General features: G+C 36.9%; 2 protein-coding genes across 2 annotated transcripts; both read right to left on the bottom strand.

Moving 5' to 3' along the window:
* Window positions 1-21,430: 21,430 nt before the first annotated feature.
* Window positions 21,431-22,467, bottom strand: LOC132267071 (G-type lectin S-receptor-like serine/threonine-protein kinase At1g11330). Its single transcript, XM_059768122.1, has 2 exons — window positions 21,975-22,467; window positions 21,431-21,875 (listed from the first exon to the last, which is right to left on the bottom strand). Exons 1-2 carry the CDS (start codon window positions 22,197-22,199, stop codon window positions 21,564-21,566), a joined length of 537 nt encoding a protein of 178 aa, XP_059624105.1. The 5' UTR covers window positions 22,200-22,467; the 3' UTR covers window positions 21,431-21,563.
* On the bottom strand, window positions 22,234-23,526 carry LOC132316605 (G-type lectin S-receptor-like serine/threonine-protein kinase At1g67520). Its single transcript, XM_059815081.1, has 3 exons — window positions 23,428-23,526; window positions 23,134-23,324; window positions 22,234-22,800 (listed from the first exon to the last, which is right to left on the bottom strand). The coding sequence occupies exons 1-3, from the start codon at window positions 23,480-23,482 to the stop codon at window positions 22,234-22,236; spliced, it is 813 nt and encodes a 270-aa protein (XP_059671064.1). The 5' UTR covers window positions 23,483-23,526.
* Window positions 23,527-24,777: the final 1,251 nt, after the last annotated feature.

Genomic DNA, 24,777 nt, shown 5'->3' with positions numbered 1-24,777 from the left:
ACAAAATCAGGATGATGTGGACCACAAGTACAAGAATGCTATCAATCTTTCAAAAATTTACTCCTAAATGGCATACACAAGGCATACAAGGAGTATTGGACTCTCAAGTCAAGCAATTTATAAATTTTAAGCAATATAGTTCTAAAAAAATCAAAATCATAACTAGTTATGGACCCATCATAGAAAATTCCTCAAATACACAAGTTATATTCAAAATTTTGAATTTAAAGCAAATACTACAAATCATACTATTACCCCCAAACTTAAATGGCATAGTGTTCTGAATGTGCAAAGAGAACAAAAGGAAAGAGTATACCAGTGCAACTATAGCAAAGAATAGTTGGGACAGAAGTATCCAAAGTAGGTGGCATAGCCCCCCCAAACTTGGGATTAACTGTAGTCCTGAAAATTTGGCACTTGGATAAAACTCATCAAATAACAAAAGGGATAATAACAGTGCACAGTGGATATGCAAGTGTAAATGGGATAGCAACTGAAAATAGAGAGAGGTATAAGGGTGGTCTGAAAATTTTGGCAGCTTTCTCTCTCTTATTGAAGTCACTAGGATGCACCTGATGAAGTCAGTCACAGACAGATATATTAATTAAAGAATATGACATCCAAAAGATCATGGATAAAATAGAAAAACAGAATAAAGTACAGTACATCCAGTGAGATATCAAAGCCAACAGACTGGCCGCAAAAATAATATAACAATATAAAAAATATGCAGATATCACAGATATATAAGAGGAATAAGAAGAATGGAAAGATCAAGTGGAAGAGGAAGGACGGGCAGGGCATGATCCACGTATGTATCTGGATAGGTCTCGCAACGCAGCCATGACATCTGTACGGAGTGAAGTAATGTCAGCCCAGATGGAAACAATGTTTGCTCGGATAGAGACTACGGCATCCTCCAAAGCCTAGATGCGCTCTCCAAAGCCGGGTGTCTGTGCTGGAGCCTCAGGTACCGCTAGGTCAGGAAAATGATGTGCATCCTGAGCCTGTTCCTCACTATGAACGGGCGACCCAACCGGAGAGTGATACTCTGGGTCCTCTACGGGCTACTTCAAGTCAATATTCATGTGCATGACAGCCGGATCGACTGGTACATCGTCCGCCGACTGCTCTGCTGCTGCCGCTGCCTGCTCCAACTCTTCTCTCTCTAGCTCCTCAGCTGCCTCGACAGCGTCATCCTGCAGACTCTTGATAGAAGCCTGGTAGCTCTTATCCCAATCCTTCTTCTTGAATGAACAGGCCCCAGACTCAGTACACTCCCGTGGCTAGAAGGGATAGTGCTGGTCTCTCAGAATCTGTGTGATGAGATGGCCGAATGGGAGATACTTAGCCCGTTTGGGCTTGGCCTTGCTAATATGGTCAACATACAGCTTCATCATAATGCTCTAGGTGGGCGTAGGAATGGATATCCAGTGCCCTGTATAGAAAGCGTATAAAGCTGTCAGAAAGTCGCCACACCTCTGTATCTTATGGTCGGCCATGAAAACATTTCGATATAGCACCGAATCGAAGAACCACAGGTCGTCTAGCAGATAAGTCCAGGTGGCGAAAGTCTCTCCACCAGCATAGTGACCTGTGAGTGCAACGGCCATGTTTGCATATGAGGGCCTCCATAGAGTAGAATAGGTATCTTGGAGATCGGGAGGGCAGATGTGTGGACAACGGCAAGATCTAGAAAGAGTGTCCACTGTGATACTGATAGGGTGGCCGTCAATGGTAATCCGCAGCTCCGCCAGGTTACTCGGGGTAGGTCGGAGGTTCTGGAAGAACATCCGGACCAACCTCGGGTACACTGGGTATGTAACAGGGGCTAGTATAGCTGAGATGCAACTCCGGTCTATATTATCATATGCTGCTCAGGTAAGAACAGATTGGGAGAAGTAATTTATGTTAAAGACCGACTCATACGCCACTCGAAGGCGTGAGCATCTTGGCATTCGCCGGTCTAAATCCTGGGCTGGCTGAGCTGGTGGTGGTGATAGAGATGGTATATGCTCAACCTCAGCGTCAGTTTGTGAAGAAAATGCCTCAGCCGAAGACTGTAGTCGACTGTCAGCGGATGGAGACTGAGGTGGAGTGGGCTCTGCTGGCTCCTCCTGAATATGAGAGGGCTCTGGCTCGGACACATGAATGGGGTCCTGGGCGTGAGATGGACCTGCCTCGTCGTCCAATCTCCGCCTGGCCCTACAGTGATAATGTCCACGAGCAACAGTCTTTACCCTAGCCATGGCCTGCAAAATAAAAGGAAAACTTGCAAAAAGGAAGTCAGTGCCAATATAAAGAATTAAAGCACAATTTATAGAATCATGTATGTCAAATAGGATAGACAAAACAGATAGGAAACATAAATCTATGCAATTGATAAGGAATAAGTGACATAATGTGAAGCATGCTAAATAGTATAAGTATGGAATGCATCCAATGTGGAAAACACAGGCATTGGGCATGTATGAGGTAGCATAAAACACAAAATATGGTGTGTGAAATGTGTGATGCAAATCTGTGAAGTTCGATCGATCACAAAATTGTGAGATCGATGCAAGTTCGATCAATCGGGGATAAATAAGATCGATCTATTACAGATCGATCTATTACAGATCGATCTGAGAAAAGTTTGATCCATCGAACTATAAGGTGAGATTTGAAAAGTCACAGATCTATGATGTGGATGGCACAGGGCCTCACAAACAAGCTTGTGGGCCCCTCTACACAACAAATCAACATAATTGGTCACTTTCCATGGCCTGTGACCCCCAAAATTCAAATTAAAATCAAAAAAATATAAAACCTATATATTAATATATATACACATATATACATAGCTTCAAGCTTTATCAATGGCAAGATTCATCTTCGAAACACCTTAGATCTAACATTTAAAGCATGGATTCATGAAAATAGAGCTTGAAATTGAAAGAGGAGGGTTCGGATCTTACCTCAAACCGAGAGAAGAAATGAGATGAAGATGAGATTTGAGATCCGAGATGAAGTGGAGAGATTCGAGGTGAGATGGAGTCGCCGGAGGGTTCGCCAGAGGTGGGGAGGTGAGTTACAGCGGCGAGGGACAAAGGAGAGGGTGTTAGATTGATCTGTGGTATCGATCTAACAACCCTAGATTTGATTTTTAAAAACATTTTGTTACTAGTTTGATCGGTCGAACTGAAATCTCAGATCGATCGAACTGTGATCGATCTTTCCTTACTAAAAGACAAAATTGTTTTGAAGCTTTTTTTTTTTTTTTTGAAAAAGAATAAAACAAAATAAAATAAACTATTTTTGGAATATAAAACAAAATAAAATATATATAATTTAAATTTAAAAATCAAAAAAAAAAAAAATCTATAGACATGTTCGATCGATGGGACATAAAGCCTTTTGATGCACATCTCTAAACGGGGAATCGAGGTAGACAAGGCCAAAGTTAAGTTAATCTCTAATCTTCCTCCTCCAAATTCCATCCGTCAAATCCGTTCTTTTCTTGGCCATGCCGGATTCTATCATCGCTTCATCAAAGACTTTAGCAAAATCTCACGGCCCTTGTGTAATCTCTTAGCCAAGGATGTTCCATTTGATTTTGATGAAGCTTGTATGGAAGCTTTCATTAAACTTCGCACTCTCCTCTCATCTGCCCCAATAATGAAACCGCCTAATTGGTCTCTTCCTTTTGAGATCATGTGTGATGCATCCGACTATGCATTAGACGCGGTTTTGGGACAACGTGTGGACAAGCTCCCATACGTCAGTTATTACGCTAGTCAAACTCTTTCTGATGCTCAATTAAATTACACAACTACTGAAAAAGAGTTACTAGCTATAGTTTATGCCTTGGACAAATTCCGCTCCTATCTTCTAGGTTCCAAGGTCATAGTTTTCTCGGATCATGCCGCCCTTCGGTATTTGCTATCAAAAAAAGAGACCAAACCCTGCTTGATTCGATGGATACTCTTACTTCAAGAGTTCGACATTGAAATCCGGGATAAAAAAATGGGCAGACAATGTTGTCGCCGATCATCTCTCTCGCTTACTCATTGAAAAATCTTCTGATTTCGCTGTTGTCCGTGATTCTTTTTCGGATGAGCAACTCTTCCAGATTTCCCATGCAAATCTTCCATGGTTTGCGGATATTGTTAACTACCTTGTAGTAGGTAAAATTCCAACTCATTGGTCCAAACAAGAGAAGGACCGGTTCTTTTCCCAAGTCAAGCATTTCTTTTGGAAAGATCCGGAGCTATTCAAATACTGCCCGGACCAAATCATCCGGCGATGTATTCTCGAAATTGAGACCACAAGCATCCTTAATTTCTCTCATACTCTTGCTTGTGGAGGCCATTTCAGTGCCAAAAAAACCGCTCACAAAGTTCTTCAAAGCGGATTCTATTGGGCCTCCTTGTTTCAAGATGCATACAATTTCTGTAAATCATGTGAAAGATGCCAAAGGCTCAGATCCATGTCCCAAAGAGACATGATGCCCCTCAATTCCATATTAATAATTGAAATTTTTGATGTGTGGGGAATCGACTTCATGGGACCATTTCCACCTTCTTATGGCTACGAGTACATCCTTGTGGCGGTGGACTACATTTCCAAATGGGTGGAAGCTGCGGCCACCAGAACAAGTGATCATAAAGTTGTGATCGAGTTCATTCAATCGAACATCTTTAGTCATTTTGGTACGCCCTGATCAATCATCAGCGATGGCGGATCACATTTCAAAAATCGTTATCTTAAATCCGTTCTTTCTAAGTATTCCGTCATCCATAAGGTTGCTACACCTTACCATCCTCAAATGAGTGGTCAAGTAGAGGTTTCTAACCGGCAGATAAAGCACATTTTAGAAAAAACGGTTCGACCGGACCGCAAAGATTGGTCACTAAGACTAGACGATGCACTTTGGGCTTACCGGACGGCTTATAAGACACCCATTGGCACGTCGCCATATTGACTTATCTTTGGCAAAGCGTGTCATCTTCCGGTAGAATTAGAGCACTGTGCTTTTTGGGCCACAAAAAGGCTACATTTTGATCTCAAACAGGCCGGCTTTAATCGTGCTTTGCAACTTAATGAACTTGAGGAAATCCGAAATAATGCATATGAAAGTGCCAAAATCTATAAGGCAAAGACTAAAGCTTTTCATGATAGGCACATTGTTAGCATGTCTTTCACCCCGGGGCAAAAGGTTTGGCTTTTCAATTCCCGCTTGAAACTCTTTCCCGGTAAACTCCGGTCAAGATGGGATGGTCTATACATTGTCACCACTGTCTTCCCTCATGGAGCAATCGAACTCCAGGATTCGGCAAAAGGATCGCTCTTCAAAGTTAATGGCCAACGGCTTAAGCCTTGCATTGACGGCATAGTCCCAACCCGAAAAATTGAGGAAGTCCTCTTGACGGACCCAATTTACGAGGATTAATGCCTGTTCCAGCTTCGTCTAGCTATCGACTTTAAATTTAGCAAAGCAAGGGAATCATTTCTTTCTATTTCCAGGCTTCTCTACATTTTCAATTGCCTGGGCTTTGAAATTTTCCGGGAAATTGCTAAGGAAAGCCAAAATTTAACCTCATCTGGAATTATCTTAAATTGTTGTCAAAAATTCAGACTGGTTTTCTTAGGCCTTCTGCAGCCTTGTTTTCATTCCCGAAAATTTTCAGCTCTATCCGGCAATTTCATCGGATCTTTGGAATGCTACACATGTGTGTAACCTCTCATTTTTAATGCGTTATTGGAAAATTTTCTCCAAATTCCATCCATGTATTGGAGTGATGCTGGAAAGTTTGAAAATTTTCCCTAAATTCCATCCATGTATTGAAGAGATGTTGGCAAATTGGCAATTTCAGTCATTTCACCCAAGCTTTGCTTACTGGTCAAATTTCGAGCACTCAAAGTCCAAGCTTCGAGCACTCAAAACTTCCATTTTTCATTCAAGAGCCTACTGCCTCAAGTTCGAGCGCTCGAAGACAAACTTCGAGCGCTCGAAAGTCCATAGAAGCTCACTGCCTCAACTTCGAGGGCTCGAAGTACTCACTTCGAGCGCTCGTAGTACACACTTCGAGCGCTCGAAACTCACTGCCTAACTTCGAGCGCTCGAACCCTCGTTCCCCACTTTTTAAATTTGAACTCTCTCTCTCTCTCCCGCGTCTTTCCAGGTCCTCAACCCACGACCTCCTCCCTCAATTTCCAACTTCCTCTCCCCCATTACTTCCCTACCACCCCCCCACTCCCTCCATCAACCCACAACCTAAATCTTTCCACCTTCCTCTCTTCCTCCATTAACTCCTAACCCATCCCACTACTCTCCTTCATTTACCAACAACCCACGACCTCCAACTTTCCAACTTCCCCTTCCTTCCATAATTCATCCACCCATTTCACTCCCTTCCTTCTTCTTTATCCATCCCTATATATATAACCATCACCCCCACTATTCCTCCTCATTCCATCCGTGCTTCTCTCCACTCCTCTTTCAAGGTATGTCTCTTCCCTCTTTCTCTTCAATCTTTGTGTTCCATTTATGTTACATTTTATGAGTATGGGCATCAAATCCTTGGAGTTTGGTTATGCTTGTTGCTATGCTCTACCATAGAGAGCATTGTGTCTGAAAATTTTTGGGTTTCTTCATCAATTCCTCTCATTCTCACATGCTCTCTTTCTTTATGCATACCAGGTGCTCGCTGAAATTCCCCAACCAAGTCTGCCTCTCCAAATGTCTCGTGTCGGCCCTTTCCGTCATCCTAGACCCTCTGAGGATGTTCCCGTCGTTCCTTATGAACAGCCCTGAGCCCCTTGGCTCGACAAAAAGCTCAATTATGAGCTTCTCTTCCCGCTCACGGGTGTCTTTGACACTCTTCCCACCACTTCATAGGCTGCCGCGGAACTAGTTAACCGGTGCCTTCATCACATTTGCCAACCCGTTGCAAAGGTCACCTACCCCCGTGTGGTGCGGCTCTTCTTCCAGAATCTTAATTGCCCCGAAGAGCCGCTGGTCTCTCTCACCACATCCATTGATGGCATCCCTTTTTCCTTCACTCTTGCTAACATGGTGGCGGTCTCTGGCTATCCTCTGGAGTGCCCTGATGACATTGTCAATCGTGAGAATCTCCCTTTATATGAGGAGCCGGATATTTTAACTGTGGAGCAGGTTGTCGCTGCCATTTACAACGTGGATGACCCTCATCGACCTCGAAGCTTTACCCTCAAATCCACCCTTCCGGAGCAAGTTTAGTTCCTTGACTCCGTTCTCAAGCATAATGTTTACCCCTTGGCGCACAGCACCGAGCACCGAGGCTTGATGTTGCAAGCCTTGTATGCCATGGACCAAGGCAAATGGTTCTCTGTCCCGGAACTCATTTGGGACACATTTATGCGGTTTGGGACGAGTGTATCAATGCACGGCAGCAGTGTCTTAAAAATCAGCCTTTGCCATTACCATTCTTCGTTTTCAAGCTTTTAAAGCACAAAGGCTTCATTGTTCCTCCTCATGAACCAAAGGGCAAAAAGATTCAAACTTTTACTCTCCGCCGGTGGACCAATGTTCTAAGCCATTCTTGGAACCCTCGGCTCGCTGCTCCTCCTTTGCCCCACTCTCCATCTCCTCCTTTTTCTGAGGATGACCCCATGGCAGAGGATGCTGAATGGGACGAGCCTCATGTTCATCTTTCGCCAGACCAGGCCTTCATCCGGGCTAGTCTTGCCCGTATTCATGAACGGATGGATCATTTTGAGATTTCTTTGGCCGACTACACTCGGACTGTGCGTGAGGACTACTTCCATGCCGAAGAAGACCGTCGTCTTGCTGCAGACGACTGCCATGTTGTGGCGGAGGACCATCGCGTGGCACAGGAGGAACGGCGTGAGACTCAATCTCTCCTCAATGCCATCTTCGCCCGTTTTCCCCCGGTCCCCGTAAATAGTTGCCAGTGTTGGACTTTATCATTTTGTTTCGTATTTGTATATGTTTCCTTTCTGTTTTTGTTTTACTTTCAACTTTAGGATTATGCTATGCATAAGTTGCTCTGGTTCAACATGATTGACTTTCAGTTCCTTTTGTAATCATGTCATTATGAATGAAAATCCTTTAGCACTTCTGTTATCTTCTTTTTAGCAATTTTCCGTCCATGTTTTACTGTTTGTTACTATTTTTGTTGTTGTTCTGCCTTTTCTTTGTGTCCCATTACAGGTGGCACATTTCAAGTTTGGGGTAAGCATTTTGCGCTTTTATATAGATGGAAACCTTTGCCTTCGTCGCTCCACTTAGTATTTTTGTTCCTTTTATCCCCTATGCCCTTTATTTATCCATCTTTGTCTCCCACATTGAGGACAATGTGTACTTCCAGTTTGGGGGTGCAAGTTGCATTGTTGGTTCCATATTTTTGCTAAGCAATGACAGTATAATTTGAAACTTGTCGGAGATAAAACATATGTTTAATACCTTGTATATAGAAGTAATTGTGAATTTTTGAAAATAAAGAAAAATATGAATTTAAAGTGATCATGTGGGTTCAAATTAGTCTGTATAAATGTCTCAATTAGATTCTCGCTGGATTTTACACTCTTTTATGCTTCACAATGCACAGATGCACATTGGAAACTTAACCGTGAGGCATGTAACTTGATTAACCGTGATCTTGACCTAGTTAATCTGAATTGATAAACCTAATAGATGGATACCTTTGGCATGATAAAAAAAAAACTAAAAAAAAAAAAAAAAAAAAAAGAAGAAGAAAAAGAAAATAATGACGAGTTTGAGTTTGTAGCCTTTCCACCTTGAGTTATTAAGCCCTAGGAGTGTCTCTACACTCAGCACCCTAAAGCCATCTGGTTTGGGAGTTGTTGGCCTAACGCTTGCTATATGGGTTGGTTAGAAAGCTTAAAAGACTTAGACATTGCACGGTCATTCAAAAATATTTATATTGTAATAAACATGGTTTGTTGGAATTCATAGCCTTGCCAATTCGAGCTATTAAGCCCTAGGAGTGTCTTTACACTCAGCACTCTAAAGCCATCTGGTTTGGGAGTTATTGGCCTAACGCTTGCTATATGGGTTGGTTAGAAAGCTTAAAGGATTTCAGTATTGCACAACCATTTTCTGTATCATTTTTGAGTTAAAATAAATTGTCAACAAGCAACAACGTTGTTTGTAAATAAATTCATGCCTTAGGGACTTTATTTAAAAGGGAATTCAATGATTTGAAGACTTGTGTCTTGAAATTGGAAAAAGAAAGTAAAAGCCGCATGCTGTGAATCCAATCCACTTTCACTGAAGCTAGAGTTGATTTCCAGTCAAGAGATGACAATTGAGTTATTTATATGGACTAGGATGTTGATGCATGTATATTGAAATATGTTTAACCAATTTTTATATCAATGTTTCATATATGCATGGTAGTCTACTCAATGACCCCGTCTCCGGTCCTGTGTCTGTTTCGAGTTATATTTGAGCTATGTATATATTTCATTTTCCCATAGCTGATTTTATGGTAACGTTCCCATTGTTGTCATTTCATTGAGTTTTTCATTTTAGTTTTGCTAAGGGACTAGCAAAATGTAAGTTTGGGGGTGTGATAAGCGCCGAATATTGCATATTCAAGCGCCTTTAGCTGCATTAGTTAAATCCATTATTTGATTATTCTTTATAAATTATCTTCATTTGCACGTTTTTATATATTTTCAGGTTCATTGGCCAAAAAGGAGCAAAAATTGTGTTTTATTCAATCTTTGAATAGCAATGTGCTCAAGGCTAAGTTCTGGCAGTAGTGGAATCTGACTTTGCTCGCCATTTTTGACCTATTAAACTTGAGAACTGGACTTCCATTAAAACATGACATATTTAGATCTTTGAATTAGCTTTCCAAATCTTTAAACGGTTTGTCATTTGGAGTTCAGAGCAGAATGTTATGGCTGTTCTACCAAAGTAGTGCAAAACAGGTCAAGAGGAAGGAGCATACTGGTCCAACTTTGAGCACTCGAAGTGCTTAGTTCGAGCACTCGAACTATGGCAGACTACTCTCTGGGAACCATCACTTCAGCCCACTTGCACCTTGTTTCCCTCATTTCTGATTTCCATCTTTATGGGTTAGTTGGAGATGCCTTTTGGTGAGGTTTTTGAGCCTTGTTGGGTGGAAAGGAATGTCTACAAAAGAGGAGGACCACACATAACAATTATATATCTCATCTTTGCAAGATTTCTAGAGAGAGAAAGAGGAGAAAAAGATAGAGTTCTTGAAGCCAAGGGAAGGGAGCTCAAAAATGGAGGTTGCATCCAAGCTTCTTCCTTCTTCTAAGGCTCCCATGGATAACTAAACCTCCATCTAGGGAGGTGATGAGGCCCCTCTTTTGTAAGCATGTTCTAATTTAGGCTATTTTTTGGGGATTAAAATGTATATTCTACGGTCTTTTTATAACCAAGAGCACTTCATTTCTTGTAATGAATGTTGATATATGTATGGATGATTTCTGTAAGTTGATTATCTTGTTTTAGATGATGTTTTACATTAATCATATTGCTTGAGTTTTCATGGTGAGAATGGAGACAAGGTTATCAAATGGTTTAATGGCATGTTGATAAGGACTTTGATAGATCATTGCTTAGGTGAAACCTTTGATGATTTATGCTTATTTCTTACCTTCATGTGCTTCATCATTTTATCTAGGGCTTGATAGTCTTTCATTCAAGTAAATGTGGTTAAGCTACACTTTAGTTAGGTAGTCTAAACATGTTAACCTTTGATGGATCATGCTTACTTCAGATTTAATGAACTTCTTGAGGATATTATAGCAACCAAGTGTTGCTATGTATCATGACCATATATATATTGTTTTTCCCCCAATTTAGCTCTAATCTAGCATGTGTATAGGGATGGAGGCGGATTCACTTCCCTAGTCCTCTTACTTGTATCTCATCTCCCTTAAAGTCTTGCAAGCTTTTAATTTATGCACCTTAATTTCATAGCTTAAGTGACAACCAACAAATCCTCTATGAACACCCCTATCATTCTAAAAAGACTCTAGACACTTAGGTTGCCATAGATTAGCGCAGTCCCAGTGGTTCGACTTACCTGACCAATAGCCCTATTTTACAATGATTCGTGCTATTGCGAATGTTGATTTATAATTGTAATTGACTCAACCGATCAGTATTGGATTACGTACTTATTGGAATAACACCGAGTGAGGATAGGATACTGAATAAATATTCATCAGTAAATTCTTAATCAAGAATTTATTCACGAGGGTGTGTCATTAGGAGGAATTTGCCGGTGTTGTACATGGAGGAGGAAACTAAGTCTCTTCATTTCCATAAATAATATGGAGTTATTTTTTAGTCATAATTTGCAACAATTAGCTCTTGCTAGGAAATTGATGACTTATGTGGAGGATGGAAAGATTTTATATTCTTTTGAAGTTAAACAAAGAAGTCGGATTGACACTAACTTGTCTTAAAGAAACAGGGTGTGTCAAAGACAAGATGGTGAGACCAAACACCTATATAAAGATGAGGTGCATGGTATGTATGGAAATGTTGTAGTTTGTTGACTTTTGTTGAGTTAAAGTCATAGTTGACTATTGATAAATGGAATTACTGATTAACTTTCAATATCAGTAAGTTTATCACAGATCAGTGGTGGATAGATTTAGTTGCAGAATTCATTTTTGAAGATGCTCCAATTTAAACAATGAGTACAGACGAAAGCTGGTGGTACCGGATTAACAGTATTTTCTGCAGACAAATTGGATAGAGGATGCAAGGACTGAGTTTCACAACTCTTAGTTCTTTATTTATCCTAGTGGAAACATGATACTTCATGTTATGAAGCAGACGTTTGGAGGACAGGCAGGAGAGGGGACATAGTTATTTTGTCTCCCAGTGTAATATTTATAAGATAGTCGAGATGGACCATCAGAGATCACTAGATCATTTGCAACAATTCCCTATATTGAAGTGGAAATGAGAGAGCATTTTCTACGGAATTAGTTAAGGGATTGCTGACTTCGCACAAGGGTTATGATGGGATATTGGTTGACTGATAAGTTAGGTCAGCTTAGTTTTTGTATATTTCCAACTGGTAAGACTTCAGTTCATACGAATATAATAGATCATGAGATAGTTTAGATGGATAGAAGTGGTGATTCATACTTTATATCAATTTCCGTCTAGTGGAAACAATTATGGAAGTGGGTGCTCTCAACAACCGATAAGATATTTAAATCTTTCGGTTAGTTGATGAGTTATCAGTTGAATTTATAGCATGTGTAATAATAACACTTGTTATTACCAAGATAATTTAGGAGGTCAACTTTGAATATCGGAGCTGACCCTGGAGAAGGTGCTACCTTACTCAAATGGAGTTTAAGGTACTGGAGAAGGATTTAATAGTTTCTGTAAATAGTGTTATGACAGTCGGGCGACTGAGATGGAAAGTTTATAATTTTTCTCGATGTGCTCAGACGGTTAGAAGGTACACCATGACATTAAATGTCGATTTTGGTGAACAGATATGGATAAGGATGCATATATAATTGCCCTAAGTGTAAAACCTGCTACAATGGTGGAAAGTTGATCATTAGATATCGTAGGAATCTTTAGCCACTTCTTAAAACAAATATGGAAGTTGAACTAAACAAGAGTGACGGTCGGTGGGAAGGATCGATATTGATTTGGAATTTCAATTTTCCATATGGAATCCGAGTGGTGGATTGAGAAAGATCGCTTGAGGACATAAATTTGAGTGATGCATATTTTAGAACTTCATAGTAGTTCTATAGTTCAGTAATAGTGGTGTTATAGCATGTGGATGTCCATATTAGTGGATGTAAAGTGCTATTTCGAAGGAGCTTTATGAAGATTTTAGAGCAGCAGCTCTACTTCATATCTATAGATGGAGGAATTAATCCAGAGATTAAATTACACCATAAAGGATATGTTTGAGGCGTATATCTTAGATTTTCATGGACAGTTGGAAGTGCTTACTTCACTTGTCGGAATTTTGTCTGTGATATTGTTGGCACAAGGAGGTTAGTGTGACAACTTTGGAGGTTTTGTATCTTTCACAATGCATACCTCTCATTTGTTGGTTGGGAATAGAAGTAAGGGTTGTACAATCAGACCTCGACTTCATTTAAAAATATGTCGGAAAGAGATACTTCCCTTTGTAATGGACTGCGCACAATTTAGAGGCAGTAGTGGGATGTTGTAAATAGTCGACCTTGTATACTAGATTTTCTATCAGGGAGTAGTTTGCTCGTTATGTCTTTCATGTAGGAAGAAAGGCGAATTTTACTTATTATATTAACTTTTAGAGGATTGTGCTTCACAATTGAGGCAGTCACCTCTGGATTAGCGTTATCAAATTATTAGCGCTGGGTGTATAGGAGTTTGTGCGTATATTCTATGGCACTTGGAGGTATGTAGATCATTCCCTTGTTGACATGGAAGGATTACGTTGTTATTTGATACAACCTACGCATTGTATGATTATTGTGTTTATTAAAATATGGGAACCCTGTATACCATTTGGTATATTGGAGTTAAGTGGAGCTCTTATAGTGAGGTTGCGTCTACTTGGGAATAGGAAGATGTTTTTCGCTTACAGTTTCCAAGCATAATGGAAGAAGTAAGGGTGAATTCCGAGGACGGAATTCATTTTGTTAGGGGGGAAGAATGTAATACCCCTAATTTTAAAAGAATAGTCTCGGTATTTATTTATTTGTTTTAATTGTATTTTTAATTATTTAATTAATTATTTGACTAATTGCTTATGTGTTTAATTGAATTAGGTATTACTTGATTATTTGATTATGTGTCTATGTATTATTTGTATTTGTCTATGTGTTAATTGTTTAATTAGATTATGTGCTTAAATAGTGTTTTGATTAATTGTAAATTAAATATTTTTTTTCTTTTATTATTTTATTTTATTTTTCTTTTATGGTTATGGTTAGTAGTAATGGGCCAACCAATTGGGTCCCATGGACTACTTGGATAGGAGGTTGGATGTGTATGGATTATTACTCATGGATAGTGTATGTATATATATAGATATATATTATATACATATATAAAAAGGAAAGTAATTTATTAATTACTTTTATGGTAAATTGGGTAGTAATATTTAATCTGATGTATATGTTTTATATTTAAATAATAAAAATATACATAGATTTGATACGTGTTATGTTTTAAGTTACTTTATAATATTATGGTAACTTAAGTATTATTGGATAATCCATTAATAAATAATGGAATATGTATAATTTATTTATTTAATAAACATATACATAAATTATATACGTAACATATTTTACTTATCTTTTTAATATATATATAAAAGAGAAAGTAATTTATTAATTACTTTTATGGTAACTTGGGTAGTAATATTTAATCTGATGTATATGGTTATTTAAATAATAAAAATATACATAGATTTGATATGTGTTATGTTTTAAGTTACTTTATAATATTATGGTAACTTAAATATTATTGGATAATCTATTAATAAATAATGGAATGTGTATAATTTATTTATTTAATAAATATATACATAAATTATATATGTAACATATTTTGCTTACCTTTTTAATATTTTTATTTATTTATTTATTTTTAGTTGACTTGGATTGGGAAAAGGGTTAGGGTTATTTTATTTAGCCTATAAATATATAACTATAGGTTGTAAAAGGGGGTTAGAAATATTCACGTGATATATTCTAGAGAGATAGTGTTAGAGAGGGAAGGAGAAAAAGGAAGGAATGAGGAGAAAAACTCTATAGAGAGAAGATCAAAGAAGAAGAAGTTTAACTTTTGATCTGAAAGTTTAAGGCAAGTTCTTCTTTTATCTCTTTCCCTTTGGTTCGTGTTTCTGTACATGCCTAGGAAATTTCAGGATTTATTAAACACATAAAATTAAATAATTATGCATATTTAATTGGATTAGAACATAGGTTTTATGAATTTGGTTCATATCTGTTCTTGTGTTATGAATTGATAAATACATGATTTTTATTTGATTTCTGGTATGAATTTTTACATGTTTAAATTATATATTTTTCATATCTGTGGAATGATGGAACGTAGAAACATGCCTAGGATTCCTGAACATTAAATAGGAACTAAGTTTGGATTTAAATAAATTTAAATAGACTCAATCATAATGATTCTTGCTATTTGAATGTTTTAAACAAACGAATGGATTTAATTTTTTAATATGTTTTAGCAATTGAGATTAAATGTGTAAGATGAAATGGATATGGAGAATGCTTATTTGACGGTGTAACAAAATATCATCATATGTATAACATTCAGTTTATGTAGGATATATGATATAGGAAGCTTAAATAAATAATAAGTCATTCATATTTTGTGATAACTTGATATCATATTATCATAGTTATTTCTGGATTATTTGATGTATTTCCTTAATCATTACATCAATTGTTGGATTGTGTGGTTTAATGCACCGATATGGGACGGTGGCATTCTAGGGATGGATTAACTTATCAGTTAAGTCCTACCTATTTTATATAAGGGAATGGATTAACTAAAATGTTAAGTCCTACTTATATTCAAGTCAGGTCAGCTGAACAAGTTGAATGACTTATGGAGGATTAATTTATTATATAAGGGAAAGGATTAACTAAAATGTTAAATGGTACTTATATTTAAGTCAGGTCAGCTGAACAAGTTGAATGACTTATGGAGGATTAATTTATACTGAATAGGATGGTTACTAGATTATATATATATATATATATATATATATATATATATATATATAAGTATGGTGCCATGATATGAGCTTGAGTCTTAGGATCAGTGGTTAGGGTGCGTATATCGCCAGGGATGTGTAGCTAGATATAGTGTAGTTGTGTACCCTGGTAGATCTAGGTACTCATGCCCACTATATGTGCATTTTGCATGTTGCCTACTATTCAGGTTGAGATAACCCTATAGTCTAGTGAGGTTCCTTTAGTGTGTGTATATATATATATGGACTACTAGTTACTATTGGATTGACTAGGATGTATACGTATATTGGATCTCTACTTGGACTGTAGTAGAGTAGAACTTATTTGTGGGCCTGACCCACCATTATTTTTTAGGTGTTCGTTAGGAGTAGAGGTTATTCGTGCTGAGCAGGGATTAGTCTACTTCATTCCTCCGATGCTACGTAGGAGTTCCTTTATGATTCAGTTTCCTGATTTAGATAGTTATTGCTGTCATTTGTTTAGTTTGGATTTTCTAGGGGTCCACACAGTATGGATTTCCGAATTGTATTTTGGAGAATCAGTTTTATCAGAAAAGTTTATTAATTAATGGAAATATATTTTGAGGTTTATTATTAGATTATCATTTTAGTTTCTTGTCAGCATTTTATTTAGTCTTCTTTATTTTTTTGTACTCTGCGTTTGTTTATTATCAATTTGTTTTTGATATCCTCGGGTATTCGGGCATGGGCCTGGCCAACCTGCATTCGGAAATCCGGGGATATCATAATATTTCTTTGAGTTCCATGAGTTTAGATTGTATATACACGCATATGTGTGTGTGTGTGTGTGTATTTAGAATTCTATATTTGATTTAAAGAGGCTTTAAAATGGCAATTTAATGATATAATCATTGATGTTATGCCTAATATGTTTATTAGATTTGTTATTGTGATATTAGAAGGTAGCTAAGGTGCTTATTTGATTTTGCAAATTTCGCATGTGTATAATTGTTCTGTTCACTTTTGAGGCTATATGGATAATATGGTGTATTGGTGTTTGTAATGATCCTGATTTTTCCCATTTTTCATTTTCTGGGATTTTTTTAATTTTTTGGGGTTATTTCTATCTTGTCTCGTTTTGCGTGTCGGACACCGTGGGGTGTGCCGGGTGTGTTTGGGAGTTGGTTGAAGCATTTCCTTGATTTCAGGACTCTTGGGAATATATGGGTTGCCATTTGGCATTTTTCTATTTTTTGGGTTGGGAGGTCCAAGATGTGACCCACTACCGGAGTTGTTGAGCACAGGGATTGTTTTTCGGGTCCATTACATTTCATGCATGGTTATTTAATGCATTTTATGTGGTTACATAGTTGATTGTGTGGTTGTAATTTAATTAGAATATATATATTTAAATTAAAGGTAAGATTTTTATTAAAGCTAATGGGACCCACCTCCATTATATCTTATGTAATGGCCGAAGGGTCATTAATAGACCCTTAGATTCTCTCATTTCTACTGTATCCTCTCTCCCTCTGTATTTTAATTTTTTTTTCTTTTCTTTTTTTCAACTTCAAACTTTGATCTCTCTTTCATTATTGAGAATTTGATCTTGCCATAAAAGATAAAGTTGATGAGCTCGTCGAGACCTTCGTTTTGATCGGAGCAATTTCTAGTTTGGAGCACTTTTGAAAATTTTAAATTTTGGGTGTAATTTGGGGCTTTTCATCTCTTTTGAGGTAGGGGTGTTCTAATACCAATTATTTGAGCTTTGTGAGTTAATCTCCTTTAATTGATATACAAGCATGTTTATATTGTGTTAAATTCTTGAGATATGATCTATATATTGTATACATGATTTTTATATGGTGTAGAAAGTATATGATTATGTGTTAGCTTCTTTATTGAGATCATGCATGCTTAAATGAATTTATTTTATGCCTTATGTATTTAAGATGTTGGATTTATGAATTAAAAGTATGTAAAATGTCATGATTTAGAAATATGAGAGTGTGATATTGTGTGAAAATTCATGTTTTAAACATGCTTGAATGATGTTGATGATATGTATAAAATTTCTATATTGTCATGGCATTAAAGGAATGACATAATTCATACATTACCATTAGGAAAGAAAAAGGGAAAGGTGTTTTCAAAAGCAAATGAAATTGTTTTGGGAAAATGTTTTAAAAATATTTGCAAAAACCTGGACGTCTAGGAGTCGCCTAATGGTCCGTGGCGTTAGTGTGGTCTAGAGGGGACTAAGGAGAGACCCTAGCATGGTTGAGCTACCTAGGCCCTTTAACGACGCCTTGGAGTTGCCATGTGGTTGGGGATAGTTAGCCAATCCTCTTCTCGTGACGCCATGGATTCGCCATGGGTTGGATTACACTAATGGCTTGGAATGGTGAAACGGTATTGTTTCAAAAACGGGGAACGACATTTCATGACATTGCACTTCATAGGCGTATGTTGTATACTTGGTGGTCGGATGACTTATATACATTCTTGTTGTTGTATTATTGCTTTGCTTGTTTTCCCGAGGCATGATTCTATTTACTTGTACTCTATTCTTTGTGTGGATTCATGGGGTCATAAGAGGTGTATCTTAGATACTTCCTACTGAGCGGTTGGCTCACTCCATTACTTTAATATTTTCAGGAACCGAGAAAGAGGTGGCGGACAATGATTCATAGCAAGTTTAGACGAGATTGGAGATCTATATTTTGCTATCTTTTGCATTAGAACTTTAATATTTTGTAAATGTAATCTTGACTATTTTGTAAAACTTTAATATAATTTGTATAATGTTGTAAATTATGGACTTTTGATTTCAGTTGTATTTCATGGACTATAACTTGATGTAATTAAAGTGCATTCCTTGTAAAGGATTATGGGACTAGGTAGTGAAGTGGTGTTTCCATGTTTTGAATGAATTGGAGGAACGGGACTCTTTTTATACGTATGTTGTTGATTTTGGGAATGTTGTATATTATTTGTATTGTGTGTTAGGACATGATAGATTAGTTTTAAGGCTAAGTGAGGCCATTGCATTTTATATGCATTTCAGCAGGTTTTAGTAGGACCCTTTTTTTTGGTAGAGATTATGCCGATTTTTTTTTTTTTTTTTTTTTTTTTTTTTTTTTTTTTTTTTTTTGGTACCGTTGACCGGTATCATTTTGGGTCATTACAGTGTTATACTAAATTTTGAGGTTATGTGGAAGATGTTATGAGCTTACTTTTGGGAGTATGACTGTGTAGATATCAAAGTTATATTGGAATTGATAAAATGCTTTCATAATTACATAGAGTTAATTATGATCATATATTAATTTATATATTGTCATTGCATTAATGAGGGTGCGATGATAGGATTGGACTTTAGGACATCATTCGTGTGGAAAGCATGAGCTTATGTGCACTTATGAAGTGAAATTTGATTATATATTGATATATGCGTACCTTGTGGTATTGAATGATGATTTTGGGATATACTCAGGACCTTTTGCTACTTGGGATTTTTAAGACTTGGCGCTAGCAGGCAAAACTATAGTTTTCCCAACTTTATAAAGGTCATTAGGTTTGTTCCCTGTGGTTTAGTAAACCAAGAATAAGTATTTTACCGATGCATGTAGTAGGTATGTCCGGGGGTGTGGGTATATTCAAGATATTCCCTTTTGTTGATTTTGAATCTTATTTTAATAAGTTGGTATCCATGTGTAGTTGCGACTTGGTTTATCGTTTATGTTTCCATTTCCTGGTTTCGTTTCAAGTTGGCATTTATGTGTAGTTGTGACTTGATTATTTGTTGTATTTCTTTTGATATGTATATGCTTACTAAAAATGAAATGGATGTTGTATATTTATATTGAGATTCATATAATGAAATGAATATGCCTATGTTCAATTGGTAGTTAGGATATGTCTATAGGATTTTCCCAAAATTAGATGTCAGGGAGTATGTCCCTTTGCATTGTTTGACGAGGACTACTCTTGTGAAGCCAAATGAATTTAGCATGTGTATGTACCTAGCATATTTCATACTAAGCATTATAAGCTCACCCCTCATTGATTCCTTCTTTAGGTTAACGCAAGGTTATTGAGGATGACGCATCTCTTATTTATTTTAGATAACGTAGTTTGATGTAAATGTACAGTTGTTTCCATGTTGTATGGTTTATTTTGGATAAAGGATATATAATGGGGCCATCTAGACCAATGTCATGCTGTAATTACTATTATGTGCGTATGTATGTTTTCCTTGGCATTGTATCATTTTCACACATAATGTATTGTAATGACCCAAATTTGGGGGATCCGGATAGCTAACCGAGTCGTAACCCAACCCGAGGACACCAAGGGTAAAATGGTCATCAAGAGCCTTACAATGCATTAGGGGTCGTAATGAAGTCATACTAGCCATTTCTAACCACATCTTTTCGTTAATGAGTGAAGATTCCAACCTCAGTTTCATGCCGGACCTCCTAGGATTTACATGGTTAAAACAATTATTTTACGCTATGAAGTTCACAATTAGACGCGGTCCTATCATTCTAATCATTGTGGTGGAAGTCAAATAGGACCATCACATTCAAGATCCAGGCCATAGGAGAAGTCCCCAAAAATAGTCCCTAAACCCTAATACCGAGCGCCTTGGTGCCCTTTGAGCGCTCGGAGGGTGCCCTAAGCACCCCTGTGTGCGCGCAGAGCCCTGTTGATGAGCGTTAGAACTTGATCAAAATACTTGCCAAAAAAGAGCTTTAACAACTCACTACAATGATACTACTGTTTAAGCATTACAACACTTACAAATTGAGCACACTATAACATCATATAAGCACACTAGAGAGATTTTGGAAAATCCTTCACTTTCTTCATTGATATTTTAATCTTTCATGAAATAGTTATGATTTTGTTAGAGATCTTTCATACAACTTTATGATTGATCTGAGAGCATAGAGCTTCATTGATTTTGCATGTCAATCGGAAATTTATTCAATTTGGATTTTACTTCAAAGGAGCATTGGATCACTATGAGGAGAGCAGATTGTTTGTGGAGCAATTGTGTTTGATTTCAGTACCTCATTTGTAAGATTGTTGAAGTGAACCTGAGGTCTGTGGCCATTGGGCTCGTGCGTGTGAGATTGTCAACAACTAGCTCTTTGCAAAGGTAATCTGTCATAAGTCAGTGTAACTTCTCTTTCGTATAGTAGATTTCTTTATTTTAGACTAAGGTCCTGTGGTTCTCTCTCTCTTAGGTTTTTAGTGTAAAAAATATGGTGTTTCTGTTTCTATCTTACTCTACTTTATTTCCTTTAATTCATGTGTGTGATTGACCGATTGGTTAAGTGGACTAAATTATCAACTTGGTGATAATCAGAGTTAAAATCAATTAATAGAGCAGGTTCACCTATTCACCCCATCTAGGTGTAATAAGCTTCTACCAGCATCACTCTCAAAAAGTGTCAAAACTTTGCATCTGGTATCATTATTTCCTTCAAAACAGAGCAGTTGAGAGTTATCAAGAAATAACTCTCCACAGCATGAGTATAATATATAATGTTCCATTTTTAAATATTTTTGAAACATTTTCAATTTTGAAGTGATTGGAGTGACACATCGAAGAAATTTTGATCCTTTCTAAGAGAGGAGAACAGAATATTCAAATTGAAATCCTATTTAAAAAATAACAAGAAAATCCAACGTTTCTTGCTATAGCATTCTCTTCAATAATGTCAGTTCTAGAAAAACATTCTATGCAATATCTAGTTAGTTATATTTATCTTTTTCTTTTTTCTGCAATATATAAAGGACCCCTTTTAATGTTATGTTACAAAAGCTATGGCTTTATCTCGCATGTATTGCAGAATTAGAAACCCCATTTACTGAATACTTTTCCGACTTTCTTTTGTGCAAATCTTCCTCAACCACCCCGCTTCCAGTTAAAAATGCTGGTTTCTTGGGCATTGGCAAAGCCACACCATCATTTGTTAACATGGAAACAACTTCCAACATAGTTGGCCTATCGATTGCACGATCTTCTACACATAAGAGACCGACATGGATGCATCTAATTAGCAACCGTTGTTCAATACATGAACCCCTTAGAGTTGGATCCACAAGCTCTAGAGCATCATCATTGTTCCACAATTCCCACGCCTGTGAGTGTACACTTGTAAAGTTAAAATGTTGGAAACAAACACATTAGTATATAGCAATGTAAAAAATATAATCAAGTCCACATTTCGTATCACTTACAAATCCTATTAGGTTAAGTGGACCTTCAATGTGATTGAAACTGCTGTTCTTTCGGCCACTCAAGATTTCAAGTATTAGTACTCCAAAGCTAAAGACATCAGATTTAACAGAGAATATTCCCTTTATGACATACTCAGGAGCCATGTAACCACTACCAACAACATAGAAAAATAGTGTAAGTACATTATGAGAAATAAACTTGAGAGAATTAAACTTTATACACATCAAAACATGATTAAATAAATTAATTCTATACTTACTACGTCCCAACAACTCTATTTGTAGCAGCTTCTAATACACTCTGCTTGTAAATTTTGGCCATACCAAAATCAGAAATTTTGGGATTCATGTTTTCATCGAGTAATATGTTACTAACTTTCAAATCTCTATGTATTATCTTCAATCTTGAAACCTTGTGAAGGTAAAGTAGCCCTTGAGCGATTCCTTCAATAATGCTGAGGCGTCTTTCCCATGTTAATTGCTCCTTCTTAGTTGTATCTGTCTCATAATGAAGTGCAAAATATGAAATTTTTTGGGCAAAGAAAAAAAATTTATTAGCCAGTTGCACTTGAAAATGAAGCAAATAATGCATTTGGAAAAAAAGGGATTGCTTAACAAAGAGAAAGAAGTCCAAACTTTTGTTAGGCATGTATTCATATACCAGCATTTTCTCATCTCCTTGAATGCAGCAACCTAGAAGTCGCACCAGATTCATGTGTTGGAGTTTGGGTACGAGTATGAGCTCATTTTTGAACTCCACCAATCCTTGTCCCGAGCTTCTTGAGAGTCGCTTTATAGCTACTTCGTGTCCTTCAGGCAATTTTCCCTGGAATATATAAAAGTTCATTACCATGTAACTCATCTCTAGATCTAGGCTAACAGGGTATATATATAATATAAGCCCAATTCACAAGGCTCCCACCATTACAGAGTTTAGAGAGCTAGATGTACATAACCTCACTTCTACATGCGAAGTTCTAGGCTAACAGAGTAATGCTATGAAATAAAAAACTTGAACCCCATAAAAACCAACGTGTCATGTTTACTCCTATTTGTGTGTGTATATATAAATGAAAATTGAAATCCATTGATTGCATAATTGAAATTTTTATTTATGCGAGAAGTTGACAAGAGAAACCATTTCTTTTCGATAATGTACCTTGTAAACAGGTCCAAAACCACCCTCTCCGAGCTTACGTTCTGATGAGAATGAACTTGTAGCATCCACGATACACGAAAACCTAAATACCTTGAGGTCGTAACCCTTGTTCCCATCATGTTCAAGTTCATCCATGTTCATATATCCATTTGGTGTCATAAGTTCAAGTAGAACTCTCTCCTCATTTTTCCCTATTTTGGTAACATACAAAAATAAACTTGTAATTCCATAAAAATATGGAGATTAATGAAAAGAATTACAATATAACAAATCTTTTAGTTGTTACCGATATACCTTGTAGTTTAATTCTTCTTCTTCTTAAAAAGAAAAAGAGGCTGAAAAGAAGCATAAATAATGAAACTACTACAGCACTGACAATCCATATCCATTTCTTCTCTCCTGCATTCAGTTGCAATAAATGTAAAGTAGAATTCCCAAATAAAACAATGGTTTCTAGACCAGTGAGAAATGTTCAATTGCAAAATTTTAAACCAGATAAGAAATGAATGAGTTTATTTAGAGACAATCTTAACTGGGCTACACTAATGAAGTTTAACCGAAATTATGAATGGAGAAAAATATAATGTCTATTTTAGATAAAACCATAAAATCAAAACAACAAAGTGTCCGACATGATGGATATTGAGAAGTATTTTTGTATTCAATGATCATTTTGTGTGCACGGTTGTGTTTGGTGAGACTAAGGTGCTGTTTGATGAAACTGAAAATTAAGCACCGAAAATTTTAAATACTGAGTTTTAAGTGCTGAAATTTTAAGTGTGGAATGTATTAATCTGAAACCTTGTTGGATATTGTCTTATTTTAGGGCGTTGAATTTATTAAAATTAATTGTTAAATGCAAGAGCTGAAATTTCAATGTTGTAAATGTTTATTCCATTATTTTGCCCAATGGAAAGAAGACAAGTGGCGAGTTTTGGCAAGCTTGCCATATTGATTTAGTATTCCAATAATCCAAGAATATGTGGATGTGACGTGGAATTGTTAAGGTGGATTATTAATAGAAAGAAGTAACATGGCAAGTTTTAATGGAACTTGCCATGTTAGAGTAAGATATTAATAAATATTCCTTTGGAATATTAATTCTACTGGAAATTAAAAGGAGTGGTGAGTCCCGCTAGGACTTACCAAACTTAGGATATAAAGTCCTAAAAGAACGACAAGATTGCATGGAGATATTACCATGAGTACAACTTCATGAGAAGGCTAAAGTCAAAGATTCAAACAACCAATAATTTATTGACACATGACGAGTTTTATTAGACTTGCCACGGTAGATTAATTCTATTTGAATTTATTTGGAAGATCCTATTAATATAGGATACCAATTAAATGGGAATTTTCCATTTTTAGAACAAAGTTGACCAAGTCACAAGAGGGAATGTGGAGGCAATATTTTCTCCTTATTTTTAGAGACATCAGCAACTACTCAAGCCAGGTCAACCATGACGCCATGATGTCTTGAATTCTAATGAGGCGAGATTGAAGAGAGATTGCTAGAATTTGGGAAGTGCATCACAACCATGACGCCATGAAGCAAATATGGAGGTTTTAAGCTGAAGTCAAGGAAAGCGTGGTCTGTTGAAGGAAAGAAAATAGGTTGGATAAACTACCTATGATGAAGAA

Source organism: Cornus florida, unplaced genomic scaffold (assembly GCF_030987335.1).
Source record: "Cornus florida cultivar Cherokee Brave unplaced genomic scaffold, ASM3098733v1 CherokeeBrave_3.0.0_Hap2_Chr07, whole genome shotgun sequence".
NCBI classification, from domain to species: domain Eukaryota; kingdom Viridiplantae; phylum Streptophyta; class Magnoliopsida; order Cornales; family Cornaceae; genus Cornus; species Cornus florida.
The sequence above is the reverse complement of the archived record's forward strand: the minus strand, read 5'-3'. Positions and strand labels throughout refer to the sequence as shown.